Source organism: Chiloscyllium punctatum, chromosome 1 (genome assembly GCF_047496795.1).
Source record: "Chiloscyllium punctatum isolate Juve2018m chromosome 1, sChiPun1.3, whole genome shotgun sequence".
Taxonomy (NCBI): Eukaryota; Metazoa; Chordata; class Chondrichthyes; order Orectolobiformes; family Hemiscylliidae; genus Chiloscyllium; species Chiloscyllium punctatum.
In genome coordinates, this window is record NC_092739.1 from 25,654,181 (window position 1) to 25,669,842 (window position 15,662).

At 39.8% G+C, this 15,662-nt stretch overlaps 1 protein-coding gene across 1 annotated transcript; it reads left to right on the forward strand.

Annotated features, from left to right (window-relative positions):
* Positions 1 to 270: 270 nt before the first annotated feature.
* Positions 271 to 10,889, forward strand: LOC140483354 (uncharacterized). The gene is made up of 6 exons (XM_072581597.1): positions 271 to 403; positions 769 to 885; positions 971 to 1,154; positions 2,980 to 3,125; positions 6,031 to 6,990; positions 10,748 to 10,889. The coding sequence occupies exons 1-5, from the start codon at positions 356 to 358 to the stop codon at positions 6,949 to 6,951; spliced, it is 1,416 nt and encodes a 471-aa protein (XP_072437698.1). The 5' UTR covers positions 271 to 355; the 3' UTR covers positions 6,952 to 6,990; positions 10,748 to 10,889.
* The last annotated feature ends 4,773 nt before the right edge of the window (positions 10,890 to 15,662 follow it).

Sequence of the window (15,662 nt, forward strand, 5' to 3'; positions counted from 1 at the left end):
ATTCACCCACTGCTTCTTTAGTTTGTCCCCTGATTGGGACATTACTTAATTTCCTGTGCTTGATGATCTATTTAGAATGCAATGTTCCACTTACCAATTCTTTGCGAAGTAGGTGGTAATTACAGAAGCTCTTTGCATAGAACTCTGATCTTTGATCTGTCAATAGACATTTCAAAGGGTCAAAGACAGGGACAGAATTTTGTGCAACAGTTGAATGGTAAATAATTAACATGATTTCCACATTTCAGGTAAACAGGATGTCCATGCATAGTCTGATGGTGATTTTAGGGTTGAAATTTGATGAAAAGGAGAGAGAAGAGGCATTTTCTCAAGTGATTGCTGCGGAGCTGGTAAAATGAAGGCAATACTGACCTTGGGTTTGATACTATGTTCCATTGGTTTGGTAAGTTTCCTTTCTTTAACAGGGAGCTAAGTACAGATTCAGCTGTTCAACAAGTCAAAGCTGCACATTTTGATTTCCTTTCCTGGTTTCTTACAAACAAATATTTACTATTGAAAATAAATGAAGCTAAAACAGAATTGCTGGTGAAATTCAGCAGATCTGACAGCATGCTTGGGAATGAAGTAAGGGGAACTCTGCTGAGTTTCATAATTCCAACATCCACAAACAATTCTTTGTTTTAGCAAAAAAGGGTGAGTTGGTTGTTGGATTGTTTTAACAGCAAACTTTTGCCAAGATTCAAATGCTCCAAGAGAACATGGATGGTGTCTTTGAAACCAATGTCTTTTGCTTTCTTCTGTTTGCAGACATGGACTGAACAGGCTCTCAAGCCTCGGGGTCCTAGACCTGAAGTAGACGAAAACCAAATGAAATCCAGACACTATTCGGGGTCGTCAAGCCCACTTTGTACTGATGAAGAATGGGTAAGCTGTTATATTGCTTCTTTTTTTTTGTGAAATGATGCATTGCTAATAACTAGGACAATATATTTCTGCTTTAACCCAACAGGGCCCTAAATGTCCATCTGGGTGCAGAATTCTTGGATCAATCGAGTCTTGGAGTCGCAAAAATAACGACAGAATTGAAAAGTTTCGACAGTACAAGAACGAGTATTCCAGAATATTTTGGGATACTCAGGTAACTGTGATCGAAACTGCCAACAGAATGAAAAAGATTGTGGAGCAAATTGGAAGTGAGTTGTTGTGAAGTGTTGGTGTTGCTTAAAGAAAGTTTCAGCTTTTATTTCTGTGATTTGAAATTGATCTCAGAAATAGCTGGAAAATCTCAGTAGATTGCTGGCAGCATCCATCGAATGTTCTGAAGAAGAGTTACTGTACCTGAAGCGTTAACACAGATGCTGCCAGACCTGCTGAGATTTTTCAGTAATTTCTGTTTTTGTTTCTGATTTGGAGCACCTTAGTTTTTTAAAAAATATTCACTTTTTGTGTTTAGTCAGCCTCACCTTAAAGTTGAACTGCTGACTATGGGTTGTGTGGGAAGGTTTTTCTTTTGTAGCTGCAGTTATATTTTCTCTTGTTTCCCCTTTACCAGCGAAATCAAGATTAGCAAAGAGATGTGGATTAACTGGTGCCTTCATTGCAACAACTATTCTTTAAATACAAGTTTCCTAGCTCTTATTTCACCAATGGCTTTTGCAGAATCAGAAGTTTTCACTCTGAATAAAGTTCCACAAAGCTCTCCACGTGCCTATTAACAGAGCTAGGAGTATAGTTCAAACTCCAAGAGTTTGTGGTTTGTTTGTGGTCATTAGAAATGCTTTTTTATTATGAGTTAGTTCTTTATTATTCCAGGAATAAACAAACAATTTCTTTGAAATCTGCCCATTTTAATTCTTACATCTATCACGAAAGAAAGCAATTTGCTAACTACCAATCTTCTTCCAAGGCAACATTTTTATTTAAGATACATGCTTTGCAATAATATTAATCATTTCATCATTGTTTGTATGTGGTGACATTCCCAATAGGAATAGACTAACTGTTAAGTATAGACTTTTATTAGCTGCTTCATCTCTTCTTTCAATATTATGTATTCTTTAAATTCAAATCTAATGATTCTTCACTAATTGCACAAATTATAACTTCCAAACAAATTCCATCAAAGCCTCTTTCCCACCCTGAGCCAGTTCTATCATGTCATCTACCTACTCCCAAGCCACCCCACTAAGCAAAATCCTTCCTCCCATGCTATTCCACTCTCCCAATGCCAATCTTATTATACATCCCCATCCTATTCCTTCAATCTCTTTCATGCCATCCCCATCCCACGAGTGCCGTCCTCATGCTTATCAGTAAATCCTTTCCCAACTCTCACAAACACAGTCTGTCCAGCTTGGAAAATTTATTGTTGGGCCTCCCTTACTTTTCTTTGTTTGTATCTCCATCCACATTCCCACCCCTCCAGCGATTCTCAGCAGTCAATGAGTCATGTGCATGTGGTAACTCCAGCTACTACCCATAAAGTAATTCGACCAGTAGGTTCACTCATCAAACAGACCACGCAAAACTGGATTAGTGGTGCTGGAAGAGCACAGCAGTTCAGGCAGCATCCAAGTAGCTTCAAAATCGACGTTTCGGGCAAAAGCCCTTCATTTATTCCTGATGAAGGGCTTTTGCCCGAAACGTCGATTTCGAAGCTCCTTGGATGCTGCCTGAACTGCTGTGCTCTTCCAGCACCACTAATCCAGAATCTGGTTTCCAGCATCTGCAGTCATTGTTTTTACCTTTTAGACCACGCAAAACACCCATGCAGCAAAATATCAAGTCACTATTACAGATTTTCTGCACTCAAAACAAAACAAAACTACCCATGAACATTGAAAATTTCAATCAGCCTAAATTAGTTCATAAAAAGATAATTGTTTTCAAACTTTTCACTCCTTCCTCACTCTATTTTAAATCTAAAAAATAAACGTTCATTCTGGGAATTTAAATATGTTTATTAGTAGCCCATTTCAATCATATTAATTTCCACTCTTATCATTTGCTGATTTTTAGAAATTGAGGACAGCTGTCAAGAAGAGATGAATCCTCTGAATTACAAACTTATCGACTTGCAGAAAAAAGTTGATGAGCACATTGCCAGAGAAAACATACTAAAAAACAATATAATAGAACAATACAAAGAAATCTCAAGGTTGGAGGTAAGTAGTGCAGTAAAATATCTGTGTCCCACTAAATTCTTGCACTGTGCAGAAAGAGTTCTGTTCATATTTTAGAATGTATTGTCAAATTGATTAATTTATGGCATATTTGCAAAATCGAACTTTTTATTTTGTTATATTGCAGACAGTTTTTTAAAAAACAGACTATGCAATCATTTTTCATCATCACAAAGTTGTAATTGTGTGCACTTCTGAATATTACACTTCTGTTGAGTGCAAATCAAAGTAGTGTCTGTTCAGGATAGCACAACATGCAGAAAAATAGGGTAAACTCTGCTTTGGAAACAAATAAGACATTTCGGGTACTGCTGTTTAATGCTTAAGATATTCCAATACAAGAGACATTTAAGGTGAGAGGGGAAAGGTTTAAAAGGCACCTAAATAACAACTTTTTCACTCTGAGGATGGTGCATGTATGAAATGAGCTGCTAGGGGAAGTGGTGAAGGCTGGCACAATTACAATATTCAAAAGTAATCAGGATAGTTATATGAAAAGGAAGAGTTTAGAGGGATATGGTCTAGATGCTGGAAAATGGGACTAGGTTTATCTAGATATCTGGTCTGCATGGATAAATTGGACCGAAGGGTCTATTTCCACACTGTACATCTCTCTGACTATGAGTCTAAGAATTTTTTGGTTAGGTGCAGCAAGCTGGATTTTAGTAGAAGTTTACAGGCATTTGTTTGCAACGATGAAAGCATTTACTTTGAATGTGGATTAAAATAAAATTAGGCTGAAAGATACGAGTCATGTCTATTGCTGGGTCTGGAATCTGTTGCTCGGAGGAAACGTTATTAATTGGAAATTCTGCCTTGATTGGCATGCAGACAGACGCTCTGTCCATTTAAGGGCTGCATACTAGTTCTTAGGCTTGAAGGCCAATTAGAGGCAATCCAGCTCGAGAGAAGCAGCAGACAATATAAGTAACTGAGAGAACATTTCAATATGAATGTGTTCTCTCACCAAGTTTGTAAAAGAAAAATCAAATGAAATATAAAATAAATCAGCCATGCCATCACTGTGAGGTGGTGTAGAAAATCCATCAACAGACCAACCTGCCAAAACTATTAGCTAACCCTGGCCTACTGGACGTATACTTCAAGGCAGCTAACTGCCTCTTGTCATATGGGGAAACTGAAGATTGCAAAATCAAAATCCTTTATCTCCTACAGGCTTAGAGGTATCTTCGTTGGTATTGAGCATGAAGCAGCATGCTGATTCCTGCTGAATTTTATGTAATTGCTTTCTGGCATTGTCCAAAGTTTACAATGGCTGAGTAGTAGGTGTACTTAAAAAGGTAGCCCTGAAAGGTTGCATACTTTTCAGATCAACTGAAAATGGTGTTTGGGTGGCTGGAGGATGGAATTAGAATGTAAGCTAGGTGGATCCCATTCCGTTCCCTTAATTAGTTGGGGATTTCCTCTGTGTTTGTCGACTACCTGATAGTTTCAACTGTGTTCCAGTCAATTTTACGCAACAGACCTTGTATGCACAACAGCAGCAAGCTCCAGGTAGAAAAGAGTGACCTATTCATTCTGGTCAGTTAAAAAGCATTGGATAGCACAGCAAGACCTGGGCCTGGAAAATATTTGGTCCGGTGCTGAATGGTTCTTGAATCAGACTGAATTTTATATTTTTGGAGCCTGAAGGAACAATTGTGCTAGTTTTGAATCCATAAAGATAAATTAAGATTTGTTTTTCAGGTATCTTTTTAGTTGGAACACCAATTGAAATTGTATGAAGTACACATGGGGTGTACTTCGAGCAGTGCCAACTTGTATTGGATATTAGGTTATATCTGTCACAGAATGTTTTTTAACACTTTAATAGGATCTACTGCCTTTCTTAAACAAGCATTCCAACCTCTCACTGATAGGTTACATGAAGACAGTGTTGACCACAGCAGTGGGCATGTGATATTTCCCACTTTTTTCTAGTTATTACTGCAGATGATATCAAAGTGATTGCTCCTTTTGCAAATAATACACAATGGAGCTGGCATGAAGCATTAGTCAATATGCTTGTAAGTGGGGAAAGCAAATGCTGGTAAGCCTGTTGCCTACAGTATTCAGTCACTTAACAACTTGTGTAAGCAAAGAGGTCCTCCTAGAGAAGCTGCAATGGAGCGTCAGAGGCTGAGGTTTACAAAAATATGAGGGGCATGGATAGCGGAAATAGACAAAGTCTTTTCCCTGGGGTCGGGGAGTCCAGAACTAGAAGGCATAAGTTTTGAGTGAGAGGGGAAAGATATAAAAGAGACCTAAGGGGCAACTTTTTCACGCAGAGGGTGGTACATGTATGGAATGAGCTGCCAGAGGTTGTGATGGAGGCTGGTACAATTGCAACATTTAAGAGGCATTTGGATGGGTATATGAATAGGAAGGGTTTGGAGGGATATGGGCCGGTTGCTGGCAGGTGGGACTAGATTGGGTTGGGATATCTGGTCAGCATGGATGGGTTGGACTGAAAGGTCTGTTTCCATGCTGTAGATCTCTATGACTCTATGACTTTTCGATGAACCTGTAGCTTTTGACCCCAACAGCAGACAGCAGCACATTCCCATGTTCCACCCACGTGAGGTTATGATGTTGCTGTGTCTATCATCCACAATGTGCAGTCGCCTCATTCTATAAATTCAGTTAATTAAGTCCATGATTAGTTATAAGTTTTCCCATTATTCTTATGAACTTAAAAGAAATTTTTGAAGAAGTTTTGCTAATTAATGCTTTGATCGCTGCAGTTTTGCTGATCTGAATAATATTAAGTGCCATTGTTCTTTTTAAATAGTTTGAAAGTTGACAAAGAACAATATTTCAATTTAAAATGCATTATAAGCTATACATTTATTTTCTTACCAGCTTTTAAATTCTGTTTATTTGATAGGTGGACATTGATATCAAGCTACGAGCTTGCAAAGGATCTTGTGCAAAATCATTTACTTACACCATTGATAAAAATCTGAATGAGGAAATGGAGAAAAATATTACGTCAATAACTTCTGACAGCATGGAGAATAATCTGTCTGAGAAGCTAACTGCGTCACTTAAAACTAGGAATTCTAAGGATTGTGCATATGTCAGCAAATATAAATCTTTTGAAACAAAATATGTGCCAGAAACAACATTGTATCCTAATGTTTGGGAAGGAGCAGATGTTAGGACACTCATCCTAGAAGAAAATATAAAAGATCCAAGTGTTAGCAAAATTCATCCGACCAGTAGTAGCATTAGCACTGGAAGCAGTCATAAAGTAGTCAGTGAATTTTCACATCCAGACCGGTCAGTGACCACCAAAACAATTGTTTCAAAACAAGGTGAAGTTACTAAAACAGTCACAACAGAGGTTGATTCTGATTCTTTTCCTCTTTCAATAGATGAGCTAATAGCGAAATATGGATTAGATGGTAAGACTAAGGGTTCGACTGTCACTTTAACTGAGACACGCACATCTTCACATCATGTAGATGATGGTTTAGAAAGCTTACTAAATACTGGAGTTAAATCAACTGGGTCTAAGACTGTAGTTCACACAAAAACATACGTATCTACTGATGAGGGAAGTGATTTTCAAAATGTAGGAGACTTTACCACTGATTTTTCTAATTTTCGTCATGAAGATCTTTTGGATCCACTAGATGGGGCTAGTGGTTCAAGCAAAACAATTAGTTATGCATCAAAAAGTCAACACTCATCCAGTGTTGGTGGTACTAAGGGATTCAAAGCAACTGCAGATTCAAATCATGACGTTGCCCGTCTATCTGAAGATGAAACTGGAGGAAGTGATCCAGGTATTAAAACGTTTTAGAAGGAAACAATAATTAAATGAAAACAACACTTAGAAAAGGTAGGTTTCGTAAGTGTGATCATATTTCTGGAAATGGCTGATTCCTTTTATGTGTAGAATTAGACAACAGTCAAGAAAATATAACCATGGAATCTATATATTGTTTCCTGGGACAAACTGAGCCTTAATGAGCTAATGTTTTACTTTTAGTTGAAATAGTGTTTGTAATCTCAAAACAAAACTTGAAATATTTTCATATACTTCCAAAGAATGTATTTAATGGTCAACAATGATGAACGATAATGATGAACAAAATAATATTAAGCAAAATAATATTAAGCAAAGAGCTAAGCTCAGACTTGCTTTCTGTCCAGTTGAGGACAGTGAACAGGGGTCCCAATGTTGCAAAACCAATTAAACAGCTGGCAACTCTAGTGTCTCAGTAAATACTAGAGATGCTTTCACCAGCCGACACAAATACAAGTCATCAGATTCTAGATCGAAAGGTCAATTGAAATGGGGGAAAGTTATCCCATCTCATCAGTCTCGGCCATTATTTTGGCCTTTCATGTAAGCTGATTCTCTTTGGGCTACATGAAGCTTCAGTGGCTGACCAGTTTTCTGCCTTCATTGAGCTGGCTACCTCCACATTGACAGCGGTGGGTGGGGCAGGATGCAGGTTCAGCCACAAGTGGCAAAATTCCTTGTAGTTGTGACCTTAATGAGCAAGACCTGCATTTTTGGAGCAGGTAACTAATCTTCTTCTCAATCCAACTCAGAGAAAGTTCTGTGCTTGGGGAACTGCATTGGAGATCCATTTCAACTTGGTTCCTGTCTATTTTCCTGGTCATGACTCAAAAGCCCCTACTTCCAAACCCACTATCAAAGAAGCAGCAAAATTCTACCCAAATACCCCAAAACTCATCTCACAGGTCAGCTGCCTGTGACCAAGCAAGTTTCAAGAAAGACACTTACTTAAATCAGTTTTTCTGCTCTATCTCCATGGCCCACTGAGTATTTTGCCTTCAACTATTCATCTAATTTGCTCTGAATTTGCTTCTAAAACCCTTTCAGATAGTAAGTCCCAATAATAAAAACTCACTGCATATGAAAAGAATCACCTACTCTTCCTTTATTTAAGTTGAGTTAGTTATTTCAATTTCATCATAATTCCAGGTGGCAACCAGTGCTTCCAATGTTCCAACTTTACCATGCTATGTGCACTTCTGTACTCACATTTCCCCAGAAGCATGTATTGAAATGTTGTATGTTGCATGTTGATGTGAGTTAGCTATTTTGAAAAAATAGTTTTATTGCTAACTTGTGTCGGTTAAAATTTCCAATTTAATTGCTGTGATGCCTAAGAAATTAATGTTTGTGTACTACAGCTTTAAGTTTAATGGACGGTTGATTAGATAGATTTCTGAATTCTTCTAATACTGTTTCAATTCACCCGGTACGGAGGATGGAGGGCAGGTCTGAAGACCTCCTTGTGGGTCTGCTCCTGGGCCTGGCCAAACTGGCCATCAACAGGTTGAGGCAGCGGGCCGTGGAGGGGGTCGTTAGGGCCGACTGCCTGCCCCTCTTCCAGGGTTACGTTAGGGCCCAGGTGTCCTAGGAGAAGGAGCACGCAGTGTCCACCAACACCCTGTAGTCGTTCAGGGAGAGGTGGGCGCCCCAGGGAGTGGAGTGCATTATTTCCCCCTCCAACTCTATTTTGATTTAGTCCCTACCCTCCCCTTCGCTGTTTTTGATCACACAGCATTGCCCTTTGATGTGAAGGGCAGTGCTTGTCACTGGCCACTCAGGTGTTTTCCTATCATCCTGGTGGTGGAAATTGAATAAAGATTCATACACCTTGTGTCTTTCACTATGTCTCACAGCTGCACACACACAACATGGGTGCTGGGGAAAAAATAAGCACTACCGCAGTTAGGCGGTAGTGTGGGGGTTTAAAAAAAATAAACCGTAGTTTTTAGCAAAAAGAAAAAAAAACGAAAAAAAAATAAACTGGAGTGTCCCCTTCACTGTTTTGATCACACAGCACTAAAAATAAACTGTTTCAATTGTATGAAAATACCCAGTATCTCAACACATGTACAGAAGATATTATTATTACGTGAAGGCATCACCTCATAAATGAGCTAGTGAGAATGAAAAATATCCTCTGAACACTAAAACGTAACCTCTGAAAGTCAAAAGGTAGCCCTCAGAAAGGAATGTGAGGGGAAAGGATAATGGTAGTGTGGGGGGTTGCTGGGTAATATGTGGCTCAGAAGCAGAAGCAGCAGTAGGATTTCGCTCTCTGACCGTATGGTTGAGCAGACAGACTATGCATTAGATGTGTGCAGAATAGTTTGGGATGAGCTCAAGTTTGTAGATGGTATTTGATGGGTGGTCAGTGAGAAGAACATTGGAGCAGGAAGTAATAAAGGTATGATGAGTGTTTTAGCTGTATGGGTCCTAAGACAGGCACACAGATGGATGTTATAGAGCTGGGAATAGCTGTTTTGTGTTAGAAAAAATAAAGGCAGAGGTTCACATCTGGATCAAATAGATCAGAAGTATCAAACAATCTGTTTCAGCCTGAAACTGGCCAAGAATGAATTGAAATTGGTAATTGTGGAATTGTGGTAATCGTAAGGGCTGAAAGCAATGACTTCAGTCTTTGTGTGCTTTCTACAAGGAATGAGAGCTCATGTTCACTGAATGTTACACAAACATGATGACAACATCGAGGCTGTGGAGGATTTGGCAGAACTGGCAGTGAGGCAGTGATTGCTTACTTGGAACCTAATGGCTTGTCTTTGGATGCTGCTGCTGAAGGAGAGTATATAAGTGAGAAATAGATGCAGAAACCAAAAGATACCCAGGAAGTCTGAAGTAATGGCCTAACAGTGGGTTCTTCCTTTTACTTTCATTTTTATAGTTCCTAATGGACCTTCAGGATTGCACATTATAAGAGGACTTGAGATTAAACAAGGGACAGATGTGGGTGGCATGGTGGCACAGTGGTTAGCACTGCTGCCTCACAGTGCCAGAGACCCAGGTTCAATTCCTGCCTCAGGTGACTGACTGTGTGGAGTTTTGCATGTTCTCCCCCTGTCTGCATGGGTTTCCTCCCACAGTCCAAAGATGTGCAGGTCAGGTGAATTGGCCATGCTAAATTGCCCATAGTGTTAGGTAAGGGGTATGGGTGGGTTGTGCTTCGGCGGATCGGTGTGGACTTGTTGGGCCGAAGGGCCTGTTTCCACACTGTAATGTAATCTAAAAAAAAAGTCGAATCTAAACTTTACTCCTTGTAATGGAGCTCTAGCTGAAGAAAGATAGATAAAAATATATGGTAAAAAATTTGAAACAAAATATAAAGAACAGTACAACAGAATTTTGTCCACAATAAAGTTCCAGTGAGATAATAAAATATTCTAAATATTTAGCCTTCTCAATATTTAGTGAGAATATGAATTAAAATCAATTGGATCACAGGAATAGTTATAGTTTTGATTGTATCAAACACTTGAAAAGAAGGTAACTGAAAACAAATAAAAGAAGAAACCCCTTTATATATTTGGTCTATAGTATAATGCTGACTGTATTAGGTTCACTTCTGTAGAAGAGTTTAGATAATGTGCATCTATAAAGCTTCTCTGATGGCCTCAACACATCCCAAGCAGTGAGATAAATAACCAGATAACTGTTTCCTTGACACTGGTTGAAGGATAAATGTTTCCTACATGATTGAGACATCTTCTCCTGCTTTTGATAGATGTCGTGCAATTTGTCTAAAAACTCAAGAAACCTTTGTTTTGTTTTGCAGCAAATCAACAGGGAATGGAGGCCATCTTTAACCTGACTCCCAGCTCTTATCAATGATTTTATTAACGATCTTCTCAATTCATTTATTGCTTAAAGAAAGAATGATCACCTTTTGAAGATCTATAAAGACATTTTACAGCAAACATGAGGCTTTGTTTGGTATTTTCTAAAGAAATGGTGGCAGTATTGATCAAAGACACTGTTAAATACAGAAAAGGGATGATATGCTTGATGTTTCCATTGATTGAATAAATAGTTGAATAAATTTGCTATACTTTTTGGAAAGAATGTGGGAATGGCACTAATTGGATAATTCCTTCAAAAGAGCTGAAAAGACATAATGAGCTAACTTGTCTTCTGTACTTTATCATTCTATGACTCTATTTTGCACTCTAAGTTGCTGAAACAAACAAAATTAAAAATGATCAATGTTAAACCATGATGTAAATAATGTGAGCACATTTGAAATTCTGCTCGGTAATATATTAGAAAAATACTTATTAATCTTGACCTAAAGTCGATCTGCCATTCCTCCTCTGTACCGATTGAGTCTTGGAAAGTCAATTTTCTTTCAGAACTATTCCATGCCCATTCTCCACAATCAGTAGATCTGTCTCTAAAGTCTTACACCCATCAATTGTCTACTTCTGATCATACATCATCACAAGATGAATTATTTGAATATTTGTTGAATTAATCTTGCATTAAAGGTGAAATATGCTGTACTCCTACTGGATTGAGACAACCAGTAGAGAGTCATCCACTCCTCAAGCATGGGGAGAGTTGAAGAGGAAGAATCTATCACAGTAATTGTGGGAATTGAACCGTATCACAGACCAGTCATCCAGCCAACAGAACCAAACAAACCCCTGTCCTTGTATAATGAGACTGTGCAATATGTGCAGTTGAAGACTGAAACGAGTACTTAATTTGATTTAGAGTGAATATTGGAATGTAGGAATGTCTTTGGAGTCCACCATTATTGAGGAAGCGCTTACATTAGGACTCCCCTTGAAATAGAGAATAACAAAATAGGATTGATGCTAGAAATGGGATAGAAATACACAGAAGTTCTAATATGGAAGCAGATCTTTACGCCCATAATTTTGGGAGCAGATCTGTTAATTGTAGTCTCATTAGGCCAGAGAGCCTGACCATTGTTTTAGCTTACCTAATCATTTGTTTTCGTTCTTTTTCACAATATGGTGTTACTACACTTGTAAATTTGTAACTGCATCTTGGTTGTTCAGGTCTCTGTAAATCTTGTTACTATTTTGTCAGTACGTGTCAAGCACCCTTCACATGATCCAACTGCCAAACGGATATGTATAAAAACTGGTGTGTATATTGTAACCTTTTGCTCTTCCCAGACTGACAGTTAGGATATCAATACCTTGCTGCCAGTAATGTTGGTAGAAATATTAGACCTATATGATCTAAGTAAGTGAGTAATTATATGTGTAGTAAATAAAAATGCAGAAGATATTAAACTGATCTCCCACAACTGGGTCATGAGATTTCATTTACTATTGCCGGTGTTTGACAGTTCCTACGCATACATTCATGCAGTTTCACAGAAGCACTGTTTTGATAGTAAGTTTCTTAAAGGGGGCAGATGCTCTATTTAACATGTATTTTAAAAGTACAGATCTGTACATTAGTACGAGATCGTCCCAAACAAAAGTTAGAAATAGTACAGTGTTATAGAAATAGATAGTGTATAAGGAAATTTTGAAAAGATAAAAACCAGCAGGTTGTGGGAAGCATTGTTGGAGGAAACTGATACCTTGCAACCTATTCAGGCTGTGAGAGATGGTTAATTACTTTTGCAGTTAATATTATAATTTGTCCATTATTTCAAATAAGTCATACAGATATGATGGTGTGGCTGGCATTGTTCTGATTACAATGTTAACACTTAATCAGGGGTAGCCTTTGATACAGAAACAGCTTTGAACACTGATAAGAATTAAAAGGTGTAAAGAAACAGTCATGTGTTGGTAGCTGAGAAGGGGATTTTATTTTGCAAGATTAAAATGTACTACAAAAACGCTGTTTTATGAAAGAATGAATGGAAATGCGGGACAGTAAACATAGAGCACTTCCAAGTGAGTTGGTAAAGAAGATCATAATACAATATCTCACAGCTGCACATTTTGATTCTACTGATAACCTTTGAAGAGAATCACTCAATTTTTATCATAACCTAAATGTACCACTTGGGTCCTTTAGATATTTGAGGATGTTGTGGGGACATGGCTTGTAGTTGGGGATAGTTTATAACTTTAATAGCTGTTGGCAACTGCACTTTATAAAGTACAAGACAACATACACAGCTGGAATAACAATAATTAATATCATGAGTCCCTGTACAATGGAGGTTCCTAAGGATCCCAGCCATCCTGTAGCCCAACTCCACAGGGAAGAGAGAGGAGGTTGTCGATCTTTTCGACCTCCTTCCTAATTTGATTGGCCAGATTAGTAATACTTTCTAAATTATCAGGAATAGAGATACAACATTCAGGGGCAATCAGGGTAGTGATGCCCCCTCTCTTGGCTAAAACAAAATCAAGCTCCATTCAGTTCTGGAGTGCCACTATGAGATAGCGACTATTTCATAATTTATTCTGCTAAAGGCGGAGAATGTATCATTTCTCACCTTTTCCAGAACTGAAGCCAGGATTATAGTTTCTCGAGCTAATCTGGCCATATCATTGAAAGCCAGTGCAATAGCAAAGTAATGCTGGGTTTCAGAGATAGCCATCTTGTGTCTCTGGCTAAGCAGTTTGGCAGAGTGATTTATGTAAGGGACTACATACACAAGGTAGCATTAAACTCACCTGTGAATAGGGAGCCATGTGAATGCTCTCTGGCTGGAGATGAAATAAGTGCCATTAGAGAAGGTGAAGCAGACGATCACCTCAGGGTAGCATTATACAGAGAAGGGACTTGTACCTTTAACAAAATTGGTCAACAGACTGGATTAGGCTGTGATGTTGAAATACCAAAAGCAATTATTATAATTTTTCCATAGTTTTGAGTGAGTTATGGAGACATGATAGTGGGGATAGCCATCGTTACTCAGTAATCTATACTGAGTAGGTTACAGTATTAACACTTATTCAGGGTAGCCTTTGATAAAGTGCTTTTAGCATGGGGCTAATAAGAGTTAAAAGGTGTAAAGAAACAGTAATGGGTTGGCAGCCCAGGAAGCCTGCTCCTCAGATGCTGTCTGACCTGCTGTGCTTTTCTAGCGTCACACATTTTGACTTTGATCTCCAGCATCTGCAATCCTCACTTTTTCCTAGTCTCTGTAACCTTACTGTGAAGCCTCTCCCAAGGATGCCGAACTTGAAGAAGATCGCCTCCTCCCTCCACAAGGATCTCAGTGGGTCTCTCTCTTTCTCTCTCTCATTGCATTCCCCAGGTTGTCTCCTCTATCGTACAGCTTTTCAGCCACATCCTGAAGCAGACCTGCTACTACAGCCATCTCTCAGCGCTTGCCCCCGGAACTCACTGATCCGGGGACTCTGGACTACATTCAGACCATCACAATTTGGACTTGACCAAAACAACACTGCCTACAGCAAATCAAAAGCTTCCAGAAATGGTTTTCCTTCCATGATCCTCCACTCTAACGTTGTAGCCATGCGCCGTCACCTACTCTCCCTGGAGTCAGCCCTGACCCAGCTCAGGGCCACATTCTCCAAGAACTGCAAAGGACCTCTGCTGTTCTTCATCCTGAGAGGGATCCACACACTCAATAAACACTTTCTCTTCAGTTTATTGGACATCAAGGAACGTTAGTACACCAAACTCTTAACGTTCTTAGTCAAACCCTGGGATTCCACAACCACACCAGACTTTTCTCATGGCCTCTGGAACAGGTCGGATGCCATTATCATGTGGCTTCCACAGCCACCAGTACTGCGGCAAATGATGAGATCAGTTTTGCCCTCAACGCACCACAGAACCAGGCCACTGCTGATTACACAGCCTACACAATCCCTGCTAGGACACTGACTCCATGATAACTGCCAGGACCACTGACTCTGTGATCACTGCCAGGACCACTGACTCCATGATCACTGACAGGACCACTGTCTCCATGATCATGGCCAGGACCACGGACTCCATGATCACCGCCAGGATGACTGACTCCATGATTATTGCAGGACCACTGACTCCACAAGCACTGACAGGCAAATGACTCCATGACCACTGCCAGGACCACTGACACCATGATGACTGAAAGACCACTGACTCCGTGATCACTGCCAGGGCCACTGACTCCATGATCACCGCCAGGACCACTGTCTACATGATCACCGCCAAAACAACTGAATCCATGACCACCATCAGGACCACTGACACCACGATCACCATCAGGACCACTGTCATGGTCAGGACCACTGACTCCACGATCACCGCCAGGACCACTGACTCCGTGATCTCTGCCAGGAACACTGATTCCATGATCACAACCATGACCACTGACTCCATGATCCCTCTCAGGACCACTAACTCCATGATCACCGCCAGGATAACTGACTCCATAATCACAGTCAGGACACTGACTGTATGATCCCCTCCAGGAGCACTGACTCCGTGATCCCTATCAGGACCACTGACTCCATAATCACAGTCAGGACCATTGACTGCATGATCACTGCCAGGACAACTGACTCCATGATCACAGTCAGGATCACTGACTCCACAATCACTGCTAGGACCACTGTCTCCATGATCACTGCCAGGACCACTGACTCCATGATCCCTGTGAGGACCACTGACTCCACGATCACCACCAGGACCATTGTCTCCATGATCCCTGTGAGGACCACTGACTCTATGATCACTGCCAGGACCACTGACTCCATGATCCCTGTGAGGACCACTGACTCCATGATCACTGT

What these genes read in the sequence shown, in the direction of transcription:
- LOC140483354 (XM_072581597.1), top strand. Translation starts at nt 356, where the DNA reads ATGAAGGCAATACTGACCTTGGGTTTGATACTATGTTCCATTGGTTTG. An exon ending in TTTGTACTGATGAAGAATGG is followed by an intron (nt 886 to 970) that starts GTAAGCTGTTAT and finishes TTAACCCAACAG; the next exon opens with GGCCCTAAATGTCCATCTGG. An exon ending in AAGAAATCTCAAGGTTGGAG is followed by an intron (nt 3,126 to 6,030) that starts GTAAGTAGTGCA and finishes TTTATTTGATAG; the next exon opens with GTGGACATTGATATCAAGCT.